This window comes from Temnothorax longispinosus, chromosome 4 (assembly GCF_030848805.1).
Source record: "Temnothorax longispinosus isolate EJ_2023e chromosome 4, Tlon_JGU_v1, whole genome shotgun sequence".
Taxonomy (NCBI): Eukaryota; Metazoa; Arthropoda; class Insecta; order Hymenoptera; family Formicidae; genus Temnothorax; species Temnothorax longispinosus.
The window spans coordinates 12,307,111-12,329,308 of NC_092361.1; the positions used below are offsets into that span (position 1 = coordinate 12,307,111).

Sequence of the window (22,198 nt, forward strand, 5' to 3'; positions counted from 1 at the left end):
GAGATACACAATCGACCCCAAGGTCAAGATAAGAATCGACCTCCGTCACGCTGGTACTATTTTAAGTGCAGAAAGTGTGATATGGTGTAGCTAGCTCAAAAAGAATTTAGTAGCAGCAGAGAGAAACCTCTCTCTGGTAGCAGTAGCACCGAAACACCGATTAATTACAACCTCCAAATTGTCCGAATGGTCCGCGGGTCCGAATTGGTCCGAATCTTCGGTTATAAACAGTCGTTTCTCCCGTGTTTATATACGAATCGATTACATTATAAGAACGAAGTGTGCGATGTAACAACGATGTTATTCGACGAGAGGAATTGCCGAGTGTTTTTAAAGAGAGGGAAATACATAAGTATGTATGTACGGTATGTACATACATATATATACAGTATCGGGATGATAAGAAAGATCTCGTAATAAGGTGACCCTCGAGTCAAATAACGCAGGTACGACAGCAGGCATTTGAGATATTACGTTAATTTGCCCGTTTTTTTTTTTTTAAAGCGTTACATTATAAATATATATGCGTTATACTAACAAGAGCGCAAATTTCAATGATTGTATATTTATCAGTAAATGTATATAATTGAGGCGATAGATGGATCAATAATCTGGCTCTCTGGAGTTCTTTAGTTTTCTTTGCGTTGAGAAATTTATTTTCCGAATAATTACGAAAGTTACATGAGCATATAAAAAATTTTTGAGAAAGCATAGAATTATTCGAGATTCAAGGTTTCACGCACGAAGTCGGTATGCACAAGCAAAGAGGATATCGAAGTAAAAGTATGATAAAGCATTTTGTTTTATATAAATAGAAACAAACAAATCGTATTATTAAAATGCATTATCAAAATAAAAACATACGATTGTATTATATAGTCATCTATTATCAAAAAGATTACTTTTAATGCAGGATCAGTTTTTTTATTTGTGCTCATTAAGAACTTTTGATTAACTTTGGCGAATAGTATATTTTTCTGAATGCTCTTCTCTATACATTTTTTTATTAAAGAAATGTCAAAAGCAAGAAAAATAATTTTTAGTTATTTATATTGCATAAAAATGTTTATACTTATATGTATTGAAAATGTTTGTTTCTTGTTGTAGATGTATCTTGAAGATGGAACTCAAATGTACAATTCAAATGTACGATTGGGGAAAACGTGGTATGAACAGTATTGTCGCGTCTTTGATAAAATCAGCCAATGCCGATTTCATAGTGGATGAGCAGAAGACTTATGCAGAATTATGGATGGGCACTCACAAGAATGGTCCATCGTATCTTAAGGACACAGATGTACCTCTGCAGAAATACATCCAAGAGAATATCGAGACGTTAGGTGGCAACGGAGTACAAATGTTTGGTTCCAACTTGTCTTTCCTCTTTAAAGTCTTGTCTATAAGTAAAGCTTTGTCCATTCAAGTACATCCGGATAAGGTAACATCTTTTTTCCATTAAGCATAAAAGTGTGGTGCGTTACAATCAATCTGTGGTCTTTCAGAAAAAGGCGAAGGAGCTGCACGAGTTATATCCGGATATTTACAAAGATCCGAATCATAAACCGGAACTAGCGATAGCTCTGTGTCCTTTTGAAGCACTATGCGGATTCCGTCCACTTGATGAAATAAAAGATTATCTGAATAACATATCGGAGTTATTTGCCGTCGTAGGGGAAACCAATGTTCATCGCTTATCTCAAGCAGCTGATTCTACAATCAGCGACGCTTTGCAACAGTGTTTTTACAGTCTTATGACTTGTGATTCCAATAAAGTAACACAGCAATTGAGAAGCTTGATAGACAGATTACACAATACAGGTAATAACTTTCTTAACGATTGTACCATAATTTATTGATTGTACCGTAATTTAATGATTATACCATACTTTATTGTATACTTGTGTATCTTTACGTTCTTCTTCGTCGGAAGAATCCTTTGTTAGAAAATATAATCATGTTTAGTCGCTCTCAGATGATTCTTATAGGCAGTGGATAAAAGCCGATCTGTTAGAACGTTTGCATGGGGATTATCCTGGAGATGTAGGCTGTTTTGCAATATATCTATTTAATTATGTAACGCTGCAGCCAGGTGAAGCCATATACATTGGACCAAACGTACCTCACGCGTATCTCTCTGGCGGTAAATTATTTTTGGATTTGGATTTTAATATGTTTACTCAAATATAATAAATTGAGTTTTCAATCCAATTTTCAGATTGTATAGAGTGTATGGCATGTTCAGATAATGTAATAAGAGCTGGACTTACACCAAAACTGAAAGATGTAGAAACTTTAATCCAAGTATTGTCATTTGAATGCAAATCGTCTTCTGTGAAAAAGATTCAACCATTCCGAGAAGATACATTCACCCAAGTTTTTCGTCCGCCAGTTTCAGAATTTGCAGTTGCTAAAATCACTGTGAGTTTTGATACGTTATTATTCAGTGAAATAATCGCGATTGTATTTTTATCTTAAATATCTTGCAGTTACCGCCTGGACGACCATCTTACAGTTTAAAACCGAGAAACTCGCCTAGCATTCTGTTAATAGTTGGTGGTAAAGCAAAAATATCTTCTAAGATTTTTTCCCGTGGGTCCGTTTTGTTTATTCCTGCCAATGATGAAGTGGAGATGAAAGTTTTATGTGGTTGCCATCCTATGCTGATGTTTCAAGCATTTTCAAATGTTTGAGAATGTGGATTAAATCAAACGTTGATAATATGTTTGTGAAGTGCCAAATATGGTTAATATTTTAAAGCAGTTTATACATGAAATTTTCTGTACGCATAATGATGTTAAATTTTCTAATTACTTGCTAATGTACATGATTTTCTCGAGAGTACATGAAAAACGTTATCTTGAGAAGCACAGTTATGAACTGTACATTATCTAGAAACTTATTTATACAATAACTATATTATATAAAACATGTGGTAGAGTATCGGCATAAATCATGCCGCAGAGTGACGTGCGCCAATGATCCGGGTTCTAATCCAACCAAAAATTCGTCAATTGCGACGATCGTCACCTCTCGGATGGTGATGGCAATCCACTGAAAGTATCTTGTCACGAGAACCTCTCTGTATTTAGAGAGAAAACCCTCAAGGTTGGGGATTGGACGGTAGGCTGACAACCTACTTTCAGAAAACAAATCTTGTCTCAAAACCTTAAAAGATTTGAGGAGGCCCGGGACCTACTTGGACTGTAGCATTGATTGATCGATTGATATTATATAAAACATTATTCGATGAAGTTTATTAATAAACATATAAATATATTTATATATATAAATCAGTCATCCTCTGATTCGTTGCCTTTCTTTAAGGTACTCTCCGCGGGCTTTTCTTCTACTTTGTAATGTCGATACTCCGGTTTCAATTCCCACATATTTCTATGGGGATTTTTTAAGTTATAATTACAAACTTCATTGAGGATTTCCTTTAGATAAACCTGAAATTTACGTCATATTTAATGTTAAAATTGTAATTTATAAAATAAACTATGCATTCTGAATTATTTGTGTGAACAGATGGAAAATATATTTACAATAGGTTGCTTCGTGATCTTTACAAGGTCCCTTATATTATAATATTGATGGTTCTCGAATGCTGCAAAAAGCATATCCAGCACAGCGTCCTTGTCATCTCTCATTTTTTTCCCTTCTGCTTTCTTCTTTTCAGCATACTCGATCTGTAAAATGTTCCTGTGTGTCAAAGATTGGTTTCACAATGTTAAAAGAAAGTTAATAAAAATAATGCTTACATTATGTTTGTGATCGGATACAGGCTTGAAGTTTTGTACAACTCTATCTAACTGCTGGACTTGCCTCTGTGGCACAGAAGCTCTCTTGATACTTTCTAATTTCAATTTCATGTAACAGTTATCAGCTGAAACAATTTTATTTTATAATGCAACTTGTTTCTAAGAAGATAAAAGTATATATCTACATTTATATGTGCAAGATAGTATACCATATGGTCTGCATTCTAATTTCTGTACAATCCTTCCTTCCATAAAGAGTTTCTCTGTTTCTGGAACAATTGCGTCTAAACTTGCGGAGGCTGCAAAATTAACGATAAGTATTGTAAAAAATATCTTAACTGGGAAATTCCATCAGACTTACGGGCAACATGAGAAAATACTCCTAGCATCTGTCTGGTGACTGTTGTAACATCTAACCTATGTTGTTTTGGTATTTCTCCTTCTCCGGATTCTTTCAAGGCTAAGACAGCTTCCGATAATTTGAGAGATACTTCAGCTTTCTGTCCAGGATTTCTAGAGAAGGTAGATAAAGATGAGAATTAAATTAATAGATAAACAGATTAAAGTATCCATTTCTATAAGTGGAAAATTATAGCAGATACATGTACTACAAAAAAATGTAAACAATAGAGAGGATATAAACCAGGTATTAAGATTCAACGTTTGCATGGCTGTTTTCATATTTAGCAGCACAATGCAACAAACAAGATGAATAAATTTTACAACAAAAGCGAAGATCATGCTCATATATTAAAGATAAGATGCTTTCATTTTGGGATAAACAATTCTAGTTTTAATCAGAGATAAACTCACTTGGTGATCTTCAATTTGCCGACTTCTATATTGCCAGGTGCCTTTTCCCACTTGTTAGCTATGTATTTAGGCACTTTGACCAGCCACACACCGCGGCCAGCGTTGCTCAAATCCAATTCTCTTTCCGTGTGTGTGACACTCGTAGACATTATTATTTCTTCAATATCTCGGTAAGAAAAACAAAACTATCCACTTTCTCTTTTCTCAGTAATGGCAGAGAGAAACCTCTCTGGTAGAGCTCTACCAGAGAGAAACCTGAGAGAGGCCATCCCGGCGTTTTTCGTCAATTTTTGTGTGTCGCATTTTCCGACGCGCCGCCTGAGAAAGTGCAACTCAACTACGTCGTTTCGCTCGGCAACCGCACATGGTTATTGGTTTTTGCGTCCGTGCTAATGGTTCGTGTCCGAACTAGCCAGTTATGGCTATGGCTCCTGCACACAGGACGCGGCAGCGCGGCATTGCGGCAACGCGGCACCGCGGTAACCAATTACCGTCTTGCCTTTCCGTTCTACTTTTGAAAGTAGTACGGAAAGGCAGATGGTGATTGGTTACCGCGGTGCCGCGTTGCCGCAATGCCGCGCTGCCGCGTCCTGTGTGCAGGAGCCATTAGAGGGGATATGCTGCGGCCGCGGCGCACAGTAGAGCCGTTTGCGCGAATCGCGGAAAAAATTATGTTACTTGTAAAATATGCAATGAATGATCATAGAACCTTTCAATGTTGACTTATAAAAATTGCAAAAGTGTATATTTATTAAAAATTAATGATATAGGAACAAGTATTTGATTGAAATTAAATAAAAATTCAATTTACATTTAATTTACGTATAAGAGCAAAGTAATTCGTGCGTCGATCATCGCTTAAGTCTAAATTTTTTTGATGTGGTTTACTTCTTAAACTAGTTATTAACGGATCGGATGACACGAGCATCATATGCATAACATCTTCATTTGTAAACAGACGGCTACATTTTCTACTATGATTAAGTCGATATCGTTTATAGTCCTTATTTCTTGCCTCTTGAGCTTCTTCCGATAATGTCCCAACAGGTAACGCTGCATTTTCCGAGGCATTTTCTATAATTTTTTTACCGTGAAGAAGAATTTTATGAACGACAATTGGCATTAAGTACCAAGAATATTTTTCAATAAATATTTCCGCTGCCTTGTACGCATAGAGCCGAATTTTTCTGAATTTATTTCTTCACCACAATTAATCGTTTGTAATATTGTGGAAAATCTTCTGATCAATTCCTCGTCAACTCCAGTTATTTCTGCTGTGATTTTTGGATCAGCAAAAAATCGTCGAGAAGTATTTTCGTCATTAGATGATCCGGAACCTTGTTTAACGATGTCTACCCTCAGTTCAAGTTTATTATAAAAAGCGTCTTGTATTCTTTTTTTTGTTTCTTCTTTTTGAACGCGTGTTTCTGGCGTTGTTGACCACTTCTTGAAAGACAAATTGTAGGCAATATGTAATATACATTCCATGAATTTGATTCGTGCGTGCAAGGCGGGTGACATTCCTAATTTGAGTGCTTTTTTTCTTTGTTAGACCTTTTATTAATTTCTGTTAAGTTGTTCATTTGAGATGGTTTGGAACCGCAAATGAAGCACGAAGATGATGAAGGCGTGTGGATTACAGCTTGAGCTACCTTACCGTCTATCATCGTAAATATCATTTGATGATTTATTTTGAATGTGGTTCCGAACTTTTCTATTTCTGTTTCTCGTAATTGAGCAATTTCGTCATCCATACGTTGCTTTTCACTTTTTATTTTTTCAGCAGTTTCTTTTGTGTATTCAAATTGTATTGCTCTGCAATATCTCGTTGAAGAAGGTCGATCACACCTGTCGATCATTATTCCAAATAATAATATTTTTATCGTAAAATGAAGTAAGACGTAAGGGCATCATCTGTGACTAGTTAGTGCCAATTGTTATAAAAGACTTTTGCAGCAACAATGCACAGCTCTAGGCGTCTCTCGAAGCGGGATGGCCGTTCTCAGGTTTCTCTGGTACTGCACATCGCCATTTTTTGGGGCGCGACTAATGGCGTTTTCGATTTGCTACTCGACCCGACTCGGGTCGCATCAATGGACGTGGAATACATACATAGATATGTATGTATTCCACGTCAATGATGCTAGAGTCCTGTATACATGATGCGACCCGAGTCGGTTTGAGTCGCAAATCGAAAACGCTATAAGGCTGAGTTTCCACTGAGCGCGTCACGCGTCGCGTCGTCACAAGTTAACCAATCCAAACATCCCATTTCATTACATTCTTGTGACGGAATCGAAATGGGATGTTTTGATTGGATGACGCGACGCGTGACGCGCTCAGTGGAAACTCAGCCTAATCAGAGGATTTTTGTATGCGTGCTACTCGTGGTAGTGCAAAAAGTGTAACACAGTGCAGTGCAGCTGCGGAGAGCAGATTGTTTTTTTCTGTCACAGCGTGCGTTTTCTAACCTAAAAATCATGCGTTTTGTGCTATTTACATATGCTTCTCATGTAATGTATTTATGGCGTACTATTGTTATTAATGTATTAATAAATCAAAATAATAAAGAGTAATGCTGAATCTCTTAAACAGGTAAAATTAGTCTATTAAAGTGTTTTTGGAAATATATGAAATGCGTTGGGATATGTGCAATGTAAAACTGAATTTTTATGTCGAAATATTACAAATGGATATATTTAATAATAAATAGTAATTCACTGACAATGTAAAGAATGATGAAGTTGCAGTCTCACATAATCTGTCATAATTTACATATTTCAATACCTTTCCTATGAATTAACTTTGCTCGAGACAAAACTGGTAAAACTATCTATTTTGGTTTTCCAATTCAAAGTTTATTCAAAGTTTAAATGTACGTTAATTAATTCGATATATTAATATCAAATTAAACAATAAATAATATAAACAGTATAACAATATAAATAATGGAAATATTATGTCAATAAAGAATGATTTGAAACTTAAATATTAATTCGTTAAACATAGGGCTTGAAAATTATGTATGTTAAGTACTAATGTTTGAAAATGTTGATATATATTTGTGATATGCAGATATATCTTTAGACAAATTTAACAATGAAATTTATATTATGTATATGTTTATTTGCTGTAGTTTATAAATCGTCTACTACTCATATAAAGTGATAAATTATGAAGGAGCCTACAACAAAACAATTACAGCGATTGGAAAAGAAGAAGGCAAAGATGGCAGCATTTTTGGAAATTGCAAGACTCAATGATAAAGATAAGGAAACAAAAATGGAAGCTTTGAAACAGGTTTATATTTAGAAAATAACTTGAATGTGAATATTTGAAGAATAACTTGAAACAATGCTCTCGTAATTACCTTTACAAAATTATTTTTAGATAGTTGCCACTGATGGATCTAGCAATCTAAACGATAGTAACATGGCAGGAGACAATTCTACTCGTAAGCGATCTTGTGAGAAAAATTCAGATGTTACATGTTCGGAAATTTGTAAAGAGGAAAATGTCCCTGATAAGTCAGAATTACAGGATAATAATAAAAAACCCAGGTAACTGTCAATTTATCTTCTACTTTTCTCTTAAGATGGCCCGGCCCCCATACGAGTGCGATATGGCCACATTTGTCGATTTATAAATAGGGTTAGTATATGAAATACACCAGACATAATATTGTTATACATATACGGGGTGTATCAGATCACCTGTTCCACCCGATTTTTTAGTAAGCGCGAGGTGAGAAAAAATTGGGAAGAAATGTTGAGAGAGCTCTATATCTTATCCGAAGAATCGAATGATATTTTCATAGAAGAAAGAAGGGACCAATACAAGCATTTTAAGTATAGGAATCATATGGGTCGACGATGCTTCGTTACGGTGCTATATGCGTTTAAAGTTTCACTGCAGTGCGAAAAAACATTGGTATGTAACTTCAGGATAGAGGACACAAATACAAGCATTTTGAACATATAAACCATGGGTCCTCGGTCCTTAGATTGGGCGCTACACGCGTTTAAAGTTTCACTGCTGCGGCCTCACCTGTGAGCAACCCATGATCGCTATGTTCAAAATGCTTGTATTTGTGTCTTCTATCGCCCCCCTGAAGTTACGTACCAAAGTTTTTCCGCACCGTAGTGAAACTTTAAACGCGTGTATCACCGTAACGAAGCGTCGTCAACCCATGGTTCCTATACTTAAAATTTTTGTATTGGTTCCTTCTTTTATCACACAAATTTATGGCATTTAGTTTTTCGTCACCCTGCATATATATATATATATATCGTACTATATATACATATAACCCATATATGTATAGATTAAGTGATAGCAAGCAATATGCGAATTTGAAGGAAGAACTTAGAAAACGTAAAAAGAGGCTTCAAGCAATTCCAAGACTCACTCTCAAAGCAGTCGGCGAGAATGCTACTCTGAATATTCGAAATATGGAAAAGAGGATACCGATATTTCTTAGCGACATACAGCATCTTCTGTTATATTCACTGCTCGGGCATCATTCGCCCTACTTACCAGCGAGATGGTGTCAACTTGAGAAGTATAACAAAGTAATATTTGACTAATGTAGCATTAAACAGTACTTTATTCTAAAAATAGATTTAAATTATGATATTCAAAGAAAACTAAATTTTTTCAAAGATAAGCCACACCGTCGTCTTCGTGCTTGAAGGTTTGTCTTCATATCATTACGTGGCTTATGAGAGCATGTTCCCACATATAGTAAGTAACTTAAAGCACCGTTTAGAGGTGATAACGCCTACTGTTTATGGAGCGTCCATAACCGAAGAGCTCGCAGCTGTTCCTTTAACAGGAACTCAAAGCGATAAACTAATTAAACGTATGTTATATAAAAGTAAAATATATTTGATATATTTTCCATTAAAATAAATACTTTTAAGTACAAAATAAAATATTCTAGTTGAACATTAGAATATATATTCAAAAAATACAGCAAAGAAGATTCTATAATATATTAATTTCTAATATCAATAAAAATTTTTATATATTGTGATGGCAATGGAAGACAATTGTTCGTTTTTAGAATATGGCTCCTTAGAAACTGCTTTACAAACAAATGGAAATGTCATAAAATTGCTAAGAAGTGTATTTCCAATGCATTCGATAAATAGCGATGAAAAATTTCCTACAAAAAACAGCTCCAACAGAACTTTACCACCGACAGATAAATTTTGTAGAACAAAACTGCTTTTGTCATTATGGCAGATGGTAGAGGAAAACTATCCCGTGCCTCTAAAAGGAACATTAGCAGAAAGGCAAGATTTGGCCGTTACATAGACATTAATTATGTTATTGTAATAAAATCATAATTAATCGAGTTAATATAATTCTAGATACGGCTCGTATATATTAACAAAAGATGTTTATAAAGAAGCCACATCGACATCGCCAATGTTCGGTTTGGATTGCGAAATGTGCCTAACAACAAGTGGTAATCTGGAACTTACTAGAATAAGTATTGTGGATGAGAGCATGAATGTGAGTACAGTTACATACTTGTGCGTTAGGTGACAGTATGCAAATAAAACGTTTCAATTACAGGTTATTTATGACAGTCTGGTGAAACCAGAGAATACGATAACGAATTATCTGACTCGGTACAGCGGTATTACTGAGGATATGCTAAATGATGTCACGGTTACATTGCACGACGTTCAGCAGACACTGAGGTCGTTACTTCCTCCAGACGCAATTCTTGTAGGACAAAGCTTGAATTCCGATTTGCATACGTTAAAAATGATGCATCCTTACATCATCGATACCTCCGTAATATTCAATCTTACTGGGGACAGGTACTGTAAAATATCATAAATATCAATGTTAGTGAATATAAATGCATTTCAATTAATGTTCTGTTATCTGATACAGATATAGGAAAACAAAATTGCAGATTTTGGCACGTGAATTCCTCGAGGAAAGCATTCAAGACAGTAAAGCTGGGCATTGCTCGACAGAGGACTCAAAGGCTTCCATGAAATTGGTGAAGTTAAAATTATCGAACAGCGTGGATTACGGGGACGCCGTGTTGCTCGGTGATCGCAGCATGAAAGTCTTGAAAATGGAAACGGACAACGAGAAAACGAAGCGAGCATTGCAAAAGACAGAAATAAAGAAATATGCCACATCGATATTTAGTCATATAACGAAAAATAAAGGCACAACTGCCGCCATTGTGGGTAACGATGAAGTGATGTCCGAATATTCCAAGTATTTAACGAACTCGTCTCTCAATGTCATGGACGACGAAAGTTTTGCGAAGGATGATCAAGTTAGTACGCAATTATAGACAATATTAAACGTTTCGATGATTTAAATGAAAATTTATCTATTGACCTTTAAACTGCCGGCATTTTTTCATTAAAATAGTGTCCTTTTTTCCAAAAAATTTATCTATATAAATAACATACACATTTTGCGCAGAATTTCCAGATTTGTTCAGAGCCATAAAAGTGGCTTTCTCAGCAGAGAACGGACGGTCAAATATAAAAAATTTTTTATTTTTTCAAAAATAGTGTATTTGGGAGCTTTCTGCTGATTCCAATATTTTGAGCATAAATTTATAAAATTTAGAGCCTAAGAGCAGTATTGACTACATGAATGAGCTACATACACACATGCACAGTCACCGGCAATGAATCGTTCCGTGAGAGTGGGAGCGTTGTTCCCTCACCCTCACTGGCCTCACTAGACAATGTCTCGCTTCCCTTCTAGCGGAACGATTCATATTGCCGGTCATATTGTATATATTAGTGTATATATTAATCAGTGAGAAAATTTTCTTCACCAGTGGATAAATAACAGTAATGAGGCTTTATTGACTATAACTGGCAATCTTTATTAATAAGTCACGACGCCGACGTTTCGACTCTAATTCGAGTCCTTTTCAAGTGTAAAATGTTCTAACAAAGACTTTCGCTAGTCACGTGGTCACGATAGCGTGCCCGCACGTCAGATCTAAAGACTATAAAGAAACAGAACGGAATTTGTTTAAACTACATACAATTAACTACATGAGTTCATGGATTAAAAAGCAAAGAAAAATTAACTTACAAGCTTTGTGCGTTATGTGGTGATAAAACATGGTCAATTATTAAAATGTAAAATGTAAAATTGATTGTGTCAAGAAAGCACGTCTGCACGCCTTAGTTACAAGCAACACAATGAGCAATATTTAATAAACAACAATAGTTTATGACAAATAGAGTTAGGTAGCCCCTATTATTTTGTCATATATTGCTGTCAGATTCTCTGTGTCTTTTTGAAGGTTGATCGTATGATTGTGTTTTTTAATTAAAAACATCTTGGCGATTTCTCTTTTTAACGTGTTTTTCTTTGTGTAAAATTTTTGTACCAGACCAATTAAAATCATGATTTAATTCAAGCCGATTGCTGACATAATCATGGATGACTTATTGTTAGAAACATTCTGCCTCAACACTTTAAAATTTAAAATCTCCACATTATTCAGATATGTTGACGATATATTTGCGATTATTCCAAGAACGAACATTGACGAAGTACTTAATTTGTTTAATAGCTATCACCCACGACTTAAATTTACCTATGAAATTGAAAATAATAATGAGCTGAATTTCTTAGACTCAACTGTCCTCAGAAATGGTAACACATTAATTACAAATTGGTATCGAAAACCAACTTTTCTGGACGGTACATTAATTATTTCTCGAATCATTCTGAAAACTACGAAAGGAATGTAATTACTGGTCTGGTACAAAATATGATACAAAAATTTTACACAAAGAAAAAACACGTTAAAAAGAGAAATCGCCGAGATGTTTTTAATTAAAAAACACAATCATACGATCAACCTTCAAAAAGACACAGAGAATCTGACAGCAATATATGACAAAATAATAGGGGCTACCTAACTCTATTTGTCATAAACTATTATTTAATTGACCATGTTTTATCACCACATAACGCACAAAGCTTGTAAGTTAATTTTTCTTTGCTTTTTAATCCATGAACATGAACTCATGTAGTTATTTGTATGTACTATGTAGTTTAAACAAATTCCGTTCTGTTTCTTTATAGTCTTTAGATCTGACGTGCGGGCACACTATTGTGACAACGTGACTAGCAAAAGTCTTTGTTAGAACATTTATACGATTATACACTTGAAAAGGACTCGAATTAGAGTCGAAACGTCGGCGTCGTGACTTATTAATAAAGATTAATAAAGAAATTGCCAGTTATAGTCAATAAAGCCTCATTACTGGTATATATTAATGCATTTAGTATTTATTAAATACACTAACTTATTAGCACACTCAAAAGCCACAAAAGTGGCTTTTCCAGCAGTTAAAAGGTTAAGAAATTAAAACAAATTGAAAAGGATAAAAATTTTAATTATATCTAATATCGATTTTTTATAATTGCAGGTACGTCTCGTGATAGCGGATAACAATAAACATGCCGTAGATCGAACCTCAGAAATCGTGTTGGAGCACGCTTTTGTACTGTGTCACGTGAAACTTAAGGAAGAACAATTAAAAGACGAACAGATAGAGGAAACATTTCGCACTGTAAATAAATGGATTCATAGAGTTTGGCAATGTAGCGCGATAAATAGTCTCGCATGCGTGATATTCAGCGGGCAAAATAATACTGCAAACGGTTCTTGTTTCTTGAACATAAAGACAGAGGTATCGCCGAATATCATCATACGAGCTTAAAGAAACGCTGATATCACCGAACCATCTGGAGAACTGTATGAAGGAAATAAAATAATTTTGTTATCGGATACAGTAGCATCAAAGGAACCTACTTATATCTATGTATCGGTTTAAATAAATAACACACTCGTACAAATAACTTTTATTAATAGAAATATATTTTATAATCTTCACTTAGTTTGCATTTACACTTGTAGGACATGCTCATTTATGATGCATCTCAAAATACACCTTTTACTTATTAAATTTCAGCAAATGGAACATCTTATCACGTATACATATAAATACATTAAACGCGCGTTGTGCAGTGATACATACAACTTAGAGATAAGCCCCTTGCACAATGCCAGGCAACAGGCAATAGGAACAGGGAATAGAAATCAGAAATCATGTATAAATGCAGAATAAACAGTGACACAGGCAATAGACACAGAGTTTCCGTCACGTTGGAAATTCTGTGCCTATTGCCTATTGCCAACCAATCATAGCATTTGAATTTTTTAGGTTGTAATTAACGATTTTTTGGTTATTTCCTGTTCCTATTGCCTGTTGCCTGGCATTGTGCAAGGGGCTATACAATTGCTCTCTTGGTAACCCTGGTATAGAATCGTTTTTTTTTCCCCAAGAAATGTGTCGAACAGCGATAAAATTCATAAAATAAACATAACTTAATTTCATTAGTTTCATCATTTAAATTCAGAAAAATCTTAAAGTACATTACTTGTTTAGACACAGCAAAATTAAACTAACATATTTAGCACATATTACTGAAAAATCTGTTACTTGATAAAGTTCATTTTATCGCGATACATCATGTAGGCTGAAATTGGTTCTCGGTTATTTCTAGCAAGCATACGTCGCCTGAACGAAACTGCCGCGGTAGCCCCTGTCGGCGGTTGCTTTTTAGTCTTCTGCAAGTTTACTACACAGAATTCCGTGCTACAATCAGAGTTACTCAACGTAAAGCTATCATTGGCAGTCGTCATTTTCGATTTACCTGTCTTAACTGACGACACAACTTGTTCCTCGTTTTGCGAGATTTTTCGTCTTTTCTTCGCTCTCAATGGCACATCCGTAAGATTCTCAATCACATCGTCTGACAGTCGCTTTAGGCCGCTTGACGATGGTAAAAACTTAGTCATTTCTTTCATTTCTTTTTTCGATTTTTTGGTAGGGACATTCACACGGACCACATTTTCGATATCCTCAGTTCGATCGCGTTTTTTCTTCGGCTTTAATTCTGTAGGAATGCACATCTTTGCAGTAGCTTTATCCAATTTTTTAGTAGTATGGACTACACTTTTTGATTTACTTGCATCCAATGTATCTTGTAGTAGTTTACGAGACAATAGGTTTTTATCGGACTTTAATTTCGAAACTGGAATCTGTACCGGCAAAGTATTCTTTTCCGTCCATAAAGTTTCGGTACTTTCCACTGCCTTTTGCTGTTTAGTTTTCTTCTTTAGCATATGCTTATCTGTAGGTAAACCTAACTTCAAACTACTTACAATTTTATTTTTCTTCTGCTGTGCCAATCCCGTTTTATTCTCGCGAATATTTTTTCGAAGTATATTACCTTCGTTCACATTTTCATCCTTTTCAACCACGTTAATTTTCTTCTTCTTTTTCTTCTTTTCTTTTTCATTGATCTGATAGGCATCTTGGTGAGTATCGGCATCATCATATACAGTAGCTAATTGATTAAGGTTAATACAAGGTTTTTTCTTTGTGGAAATCTTTAATTCTACTATGTCTTCAGATAAGGCTTTTTCAGTGATATTTTTCTTCAATGCTTCTCCTTTCTTCTTCTTCTCCGTCTCATTACTCTGATACGTATTTTTGCAGGTATCATCTTCGTTTACATTTTTATCCTCTTCAACTATGTTAATTTGTTTCTTTTTCTTCTTTTTTTCTTTTTCATTGATCTGATAGACATCTTGGCGAGTATCATCCTCTATAATAACTAATTGACTAAACTTAGCACGTTTCTTTTTTTTAGGAATCTTTAATTCTACTGTATCTTCGGTTAAGACTTTTTCGGTGATGTATCCCTTTAGTGTTTCTTGTTTCTTCTTCTTTTTCTTTTCTCTCTCATTAATCAGACATATATCTTCACGAGTATTATTCTCTACAATAGGTAACTGAATAAGTTTAGCACGTTTCTTCTTTTTAGGAATCTTTAATTCTATTGCATCTTCAAATAAGGCTTCATCGACGATATTTTCCTTTGATGTATCTTGTATTTTCTTCTTTTTCTTTTTCTCACTAACTAATGCATCTTCGTGAATATCATTGTCTATAATAGTTAATTGAGTAAGCTTGACAGGTTTCTTCTTTTTAGGAATCTTTAATTCTGTTACGCCTTCAGATACAGCTTCGACGGCGATATTTTCCCTTGATGTGTCTTGTTTCTTCTTTTTCTTCCTTTTCTCACTAATATGACGTGCATCTTCGCGGATATTATCGTCTACAATAGTTAATTGAGTAGACTTAACAGGTTTCTTCTTTTTAAAAATCTTTAATTCTACGTCTTCAGATAAAGCTTTATCGGTGATGTTTTCCTTTGATGTGTCTCGTTTCTTCTTCTTTTTCTCACTACTAATCTGACATGTATCTTCGTGGATATTATCGCCTACAATAGTTAATTGAGTAAGCTTGACAGTTTTCTTCTTTTTAGGAACATATTCTATTACGCCTTCAGATAAAGCTTCATCTGTAATATTTTCTCTTGATGTATCTCGTTTCTTATGCTTCTTTTGTTTCTTCTGACTGCGTTTTCGTATGGCATCGTCACTAGATAGTATTATCAAATCAGATTCGTCCTCATTATTTTTCTCTTTTAATTTTATTTGTGCAATATCCTTCTTTTTCGTAGATAATAAGCTGGTTTCTATATTGGATTTTAATGTTGGCGCACTTTCATTCAATTTCTCTTTTCTAAGGTGCTTTATTGTTGGTGTTTCGGTATCGATAATATTCATTGTTTTGTGTAATTCTATCTTGGAAGATGTTGATTTCGAAAAACTTGTTCTCTCTAACAATTTCAATAAGTCAGGTGAAAAATCGCTATTTAACATCTTTTCTTTATTTGCATAACTGAACATCTTGACATTGATGTCTTCATTTAATGCAGGATTTTTATTTGATTTCTTCTTCATAACCGAAGTATTCTGCGTTGCTGTAATTGTATTATCTGACTTAATATCTTTATTTTCTGAAATTCCTTCGATTATTTCATCAAGTTCTAATTTCTTACAGCTGTTACCGTTTGGAGTACTAAATTTCATTAACTCACGTGACCTTGGTAATTTTTTTGCAGACACAAATTCATACTCATTTAATGGTTTACTCGAATTTCGTTTAGCTCCATCTCTCAAGGAATATTGTGAATCCAATTCCTTATCCTTTTTCATTGATGAAGAGCTTAAATTAGAGGCATTTGACAAATTAGTATCATTTTCCTTCACAAGCGATTTCTTTTTCTTCTTCTTAATCGACAAATCTGAATTTGACGAATCTAGTAAAATACTTTTTTCATTTTTCTCCATAATTGATTTCTTCATTTTGATGTCTTGTTTCATTTTTGTGTCACTTTTACGAGATGATGTATATTGGATGGAGTTGTTCTTACTTTTACCAGAAGTACTGGCGTATGAAGAAATAACCTCCATTCCGGCAAATTCGTTTTCTTCTGTATCTTCGTCCGCTACATAATCCTTTCCCTGTGTATCTTCACCTTCTTCATTTTCATCTTCCATATTTATTGATTCCGTATCAATATGTGCTTGTTTGTCTTCATCTTTCACTTCCTCTTCGTATGCAGCTTCATCATCCTCTTCTACATTTTCATCATCATCTTTTATGTCGTGCATATCTTCATCATCATCTTTTTCTTTATCCTCATCTTCTACATAATCTACATCATCATCATCATTAACTATAAAATCTGCAAGATCTGAATCATTGTCATCGGAATCTGAAAATTCTACTTCTGAAGCTCTGCATTCATCAGCAGGTACGTCCTCATCAGAAAACTTTTGTTTTGCTCCATCCAGATTGTATTCTCTATTAATATCAGAATCGCTGCTACTGTCATCAGTATCGTTATCGCTGTCTGCTTTTGTCATGCTAAATAGGCAACTATAAAGATTTGCAAGTCTACGTTCCTCACTGTTATCCGATCCCGTATTTGCTATCATAGAATAAGTTTTAGATCCACTATCTATAGCTACTATGTTTATGTCACTATTATCGCTTTCATCATCATTCAAATGTATCGTTGTCTTGGTTTCTATTGGCTTTGATTCCTGATCGATAGAACGATTTAATGTATTTTCATCCTTTTTACTGTTATCATCAGTTGATACGTTCTTTTTTTCAGTTTCCGTTGCATCATCATCTGCATCTTCATTACGTGATTTATTCGAAGAACGTTTTTCCTTGTTTAATTTTTTCCCAGCGTGTGTGTCTGTTTTATCAATTTCTTCTTCTGAATCATCTGTTCGAGATTTGTTCGTAGATATATTTTGCATAAACGTATCTTTCAAAGATTTATTTAATGTTCTTCCTTCTACCGATTTTCGTAAAGATGTATTTTTATTACTTATTAGCAAACTTCTATTTAATTTACTTACATCGTTTTCAACTTCCTTATCTGATTCATCGCTTGCTTTGGAAGATCGTCTTCTTGTTCTTGGCGACTGTTTTGATTTATTTAATCTAGAAATGGATTGATCATGAGTTCGATTTAAAGCTGTTTTGGACTCGTTATTCGATTTATCAGCGGTGACTAAATTATCTTCATCTTCTGTACATCTAGAAGAATCCTGATCTATTTCGGATGTAAGTCTTCTCTTGGTTCTTGATTTTCTTGGTTTTTTAACTTGTTTCTCGTTTTCATCGCTATCAATATCCATCAGTTCTTCATCTACAACGTCTAATTTTTTGGTATTGTAACTCGCTTGCGCAGCGTCCAATCGGCTCTTCAATAACACAGTGTCATCAGAATCATATTCAAAAGATTCCGCCTCTTTTGCCGCTTTTATAGTTTCAGCCGCTAACCATGCTCGTCTGTCCACCAAAATGAGATCACATTCAGTTTCATTGTCATTTTCCACCTTTCTCACTGATTGGGAGGAGGTAGACTGGTCTGAAACAGTTTTAACATTATTTTTCTTCCATTTGTCAGCGGGGATATCTTTGAATAAATCAATGCCTTCGATATCAGAAACATTATCAGAAATTTCTGTATTTTCTTGATTTTTTGGACTTGTTTCCATTTGCAAACTCTCCTTTTCTCTCTCTAGATCATCTAATACATCTGTACTCTTCCGCTTTAAGTTCCGTTTCACGATCTTTTCCGGCAAAATATCTTTTGTATCTGTTTTCTCAGGTGATATATCAATTGCAGATTTTTTAGATGTCTCTATTATAACAGAAGACTGACCATCTTGAATTACTACGTCGTTCGAGTCACGTGTGGAATTATTTATTTTCAGAGTAGTATTGGAAGATTCGGGTGTTAATTCCGTTACACATTTAAATAAATTTTCCTGTTTCTGTTTCTCTTCTGTAGAATCAAAATTGTCGGTTACTTTATCTTGAGTTACAGTAGTTCGGTCGTTAAAACTTTCAATTGGTGACGAAATTTGTAAATCTTCTGTTTGATCAAACTGTGCTACATTTGATGAAACCTCGATTTCATCCCGACGCGGACTTTCTAATGTTAATTTTATTTCATTATCATCATCTGCAGCTTCATTGGACACCGCCGTTGCATCCTCATTAGTAGATGTACTTATATTTTCAACAGATGTTTTATCTTGATTAATAACTTCGTCAACTAGTTTTGTACCGTCATGTTGTGACAAAATTGTTTGATTTGTAGCAGTTGAATTTAAAGATTCTGTAGAAATATCCATCTTTTCCTGAGAGTTATCGACAGTTTCTTTTGCTAAATTGTCGTGTTTAATCGCAATTTCCGTTGATTCTCTCGAACGACGCTTCTTACTTAGTTCCTTTTTCGTAGATTTAATTTCCTTTTCATCTAATGATTTATTCATAAAAGACGAAGCATGAGATTTGATACAAGGTGATATCACGTTAAGCTGCATGCTCTTTTCTACTGACACATCGCTATTAATGTTCAGCATTTCATTTTCTTTGTCGCTTTTTTGCTCTTCAGTAGAAGTATTCAATAAGACTTTACTCGATTTACATAAGTCGATTAGCGATTTTTCAGTATCCGACAGACTATCTTCGATAATTATTGTTTTGTCTTCTTTCACGGAATTTCGACGGCCTGAAGAACTGGAGGAATAGGTAGAGACTTCATTGTTTGTACCATTACCTGATGTTTTTTCAAGCTTGTATTGTCCTTCAGCTATCACAGACAAACAGACAAATGTAATAAATATATTTTTTAAGAAACAAATTATATATATATATATATATATATATATATATATATATATATATATATACAGGGTGAATTTTAATGGATGTCCCATCCTTTTACCATCAATACTTCATCGAGCATCCTTTTTTTGATAAAGAGCACTTCACTTATATAGAATATGTTAAACTTTACGTCTTTGTTACAAAATGGAAAATTTTTTTATATATATAGAAAGAAAATTGAGACAAATTGGCAGATGACAATTGTGAATGGGACATCCATTAAAATTCACCCTGTATATATATACATATATAGGTATATATATAAAACATGGGGAGATTTAGAGCATTTTTATTTTTACCGAGAGTATCCTGTGTATTCTTCAGTGTTGCTCTATCTATGTCTTCAGCTTCTGCTTCATTTTTTCTCTCTAACGATTGAAGTGTTTCGTCTTTTGACGAATCAGTTAAAGTTTCCATTTTTTCTAAAAAAAGAATCATAAAATTAATATAAAAATCGGGATAAAAATACAAACAGAATAAAATAGTTTATTTTCTTTTAGAAAATTGACTTTAGTTTTTCATTTTGTTAATCTTACTATTGCTTCTTTCACTCACCATGGCTTTCATCTTCATCAATTTCTTCCTTACTTATACTTTGACGTTTTTTAATCTTTTGACTTTGCGGTAAACGTAATAATGCTTTGTCTGGCGAAGAATCAGAGTTCCCTGTATATATTTAATAAAATAGATGTTGTCAATTTTAATCATCCAAGAAAATCATGTGTTAATTGTAATAGCATTAAGTATTAATAACATGAGTCATGATAATAGATAATAGCTTTAAGAAATTACCTGAACTCGTAATTTCATCAGCTTCAACTATCGTAGAATCCAATCGTACATAAGGTATACGATCCTCCAATTCAATTTGTTCTTTGGCCAAAGAACTTGACGGCAACATGGACGCTCGCTTACGTGTTTTAATTGGTGAATCAGATCGACTCTTATTTTGATCAAACAAAGATTCCGGCTCAGCAGAGCTAGCTCTTGTTTTACGCATGGTTCTAGCTGCTGGCAACGGTGACTGTGTCTCAGAGACAGCGCGCATGAGACGACTGATAATTAAAACAATGGTTACAAATGTATCACAAATTAAATTAAATATAATATCGTATTGACGCATTAGCCATACCTAGCTGCTCGAGTGTTAACTCTGGTAGGTGTGCCAGGAGCACCTGAACTCTGCCTTGTTCGTTTTCCAGGTGTTCGCGGGATATCAACATCTATCTCACTAATGTCCGAGGAAATAGAAAGTTTTCTAGTACGTGGCTTCTTCATTGTATCCGAGACGGTGGAATCCATAGTCGCTGTTCGCGCTCTAGTACTCCGGATTGTTTGGCTATTGCTGATACTACTGCCTTCACTTTCAGAATCTGGCGAATATTTATTCTGCTTTATCCTGCTGCTGCGGCGTAACGGAGAACTCACAGACTGTACAGTAAACATTCGAGTCTGCATACGACCAGCAGCTACAACACACAAAATCACAAAAAAACTAAACTAACCAAACTAAAACACTACAAAGTGAAAGCGTTATAAGATTCCAAGATTATAAAATTGAAACAAAGAAAATAATACGTAATCTTGAATTTTGGCAGCATTTTATATATTTATACATTTACACAAATAACTAAGAGAATAATGTTCTGGATTTTTTTTTTATTGTATAATATAAATATACGTATTAACTTATACCTATATATTTAACTAGATATATAATTAAGATAAACATAGATGACATACAAACGATTACGTAAAGTCGTTGTGATCAAACGTGATACAAAAACCGAAAAGAATCCCCCCCCCCAGTTAGATTACTGCGTCGAAAAAGGTAATTTTAAAGATTGGAAAGAAAACTTATACTCTCGAGGTTTATTCAAATTAATAAACATACGCATAAGTTACAGATTGAAACCGTTAACGGAAGAAAACCTGGAGAATCACGTTATCGGAAATGGTTCTCGAATCAGCGAGAACATTCTAGTGAGAACATAGCAGCAATCCCGGGAAAAAGACACGGAAACCAAAAGAAGAAAAAAAGAACGAAAGAAAGATCGCGATACATTTGCACAATATTTGTGCAATCAACGAAAAATTGCAAACGCACAAATTCTGGAGAAAACGCCGAGGCGACCGATTGTAACCGGCCGGCGCCTTTTTGCGCCTCGTGCGCATGCAGATCAAAAGGAAAAAAAACCCAGGCGATACGAACCTGCCTTCGACTCGAAATCATCGTCCGAATCTTTCACGGAACGTGGCATCCTCGCGGTCCTTCAAATCATATACGCTGTAAGGGAAACGGAATAATGTCTTGAAAGAAAAAGAACGGTGCGGAAGAAAGGTTACCGAAAGACCACGTGTTGTCACTCCAATATGAATTTGAACTTTACGGCTTTAACAATAACTCTCCAAACAGCAACGGAAAGC

The 22,198-nt window shown here is 34.6% G+C and overlaps 4 protein-coding genes across 5 annotated transcripts; 2 read left to right on the forward strand and 2 right to left on the reverse strand.

Annotated features, from left to right (window-relative positions):
• The first annotated feature begins 136 nt into the window (after positions 1-136).
• Positions 137-3,515, forward strand: Mpi (mannose phosphate isomerase). Its single transcript, XM_071777208.1, has 6 exons — positions 137-446; positions 1,108-1,438; positions 1,503-1,818; positions 1,973-2,140; positions 2,216-2,418; positions 2,487-3,515. Exons 2-6 carry the CDS (start codon positions 1,121-1,123, stop codon positions 2,688-2,690), a joined length of 1,209 nt encoding a protein of 402 aa, XP_071633309.1. The 5' UTR covers positions 137-446; positions 1,108-1,120; the 3' UTR covers positions 2,691-3,515.
• Positions 3,228-4,889, reverse strand: Tfiifbeta (transcription factor TFIIFbeta). The gene is made up of 6 exons (XM_071777214.1): positions 4,575-4,889; positions 4,123-4,274; positions 3,971-4,060; positions 3,762-3,886; positions 3,546-3,689; positions 3,228-3,449 (listed from the first exon to the last, which is right to left on the reverse strand). The coding sequence occupies exons 1-6, from the start codon at positions 4,721-4,723 to the stop codon at positions 3,291-3,293; spliced, it is 819 nt and encodes a 272-aa protein (XP_071633315.1). The 5' UTR covers positions 4,724-4,889; the 3' UTR covers positions 3,228-3,290.
• A 2,096-nt stretch (positions 4,890-6,985) lies between these two features.
• Rexo5 (RNA exonuclease 5) lies at positions 6,986-13,380 on the forward strand. Of its 2 annotated transcripts, XM_071777206.1 has the most exons (10): positions 6,986-7,169; positions 7,711-7,874; positions 7,965-8,134; positions 8,899-9,145; positions 9,237-9,435; positions 9,640-9,871; positions 9,950-10,094; positions 10,158-10,408; positions 10,485-10,884; positions 13,019-13,380. In XM_071777206.1, exons 2-10 carry the CDS (start codon positions 7,749-7,751, stop codon positions 13,310-13,312), a joined length of 2,064 nt encoding a protein of 687 aa, XP_071633307.1. In that variant the 5' UTR covers positions 6,986-7,169; positions 7,711-7,748; the 3' UTR covers positions 13,313-13,380. The 2 variants fall into 2 exon arrangements, with proteins under 2 accessions (XP_071633307.1, XP_071633308.1); XM_071777207.1 differs by lacking the exon at positions 6,986-7,169 and having other exon boundaries at positions 7,734-7,874; positions 7,969-8,134.
• Positions 13,381-13,442: 62 nt separating this feature from the next.
• On the reverse strand, positions 13,443-22,198 carry LOC139812412 (uncharacterized). Its single transcript, XM_071777205.1, has 6 exons — positions 21,984-22,198; positions 20,904-21,240; positions 20,564-20,826; positions 20,327-20,437; positions 20,071-20,193; positions 13,443-19,694 (listed from the first exon to the last, which is right to left on the reverse strand). The coding sequence occupies exons 1-6, from the start codon at positions 22,030-22,032 to the stop codon at positions 14,092-14,094; spliced, it is 6,486 nt and encodes a 2,161-aa protein (XP_071633306.1). The 5' UTR covers positions 22,033-22,198; the 3' UTR covers positions 13,443-14,091.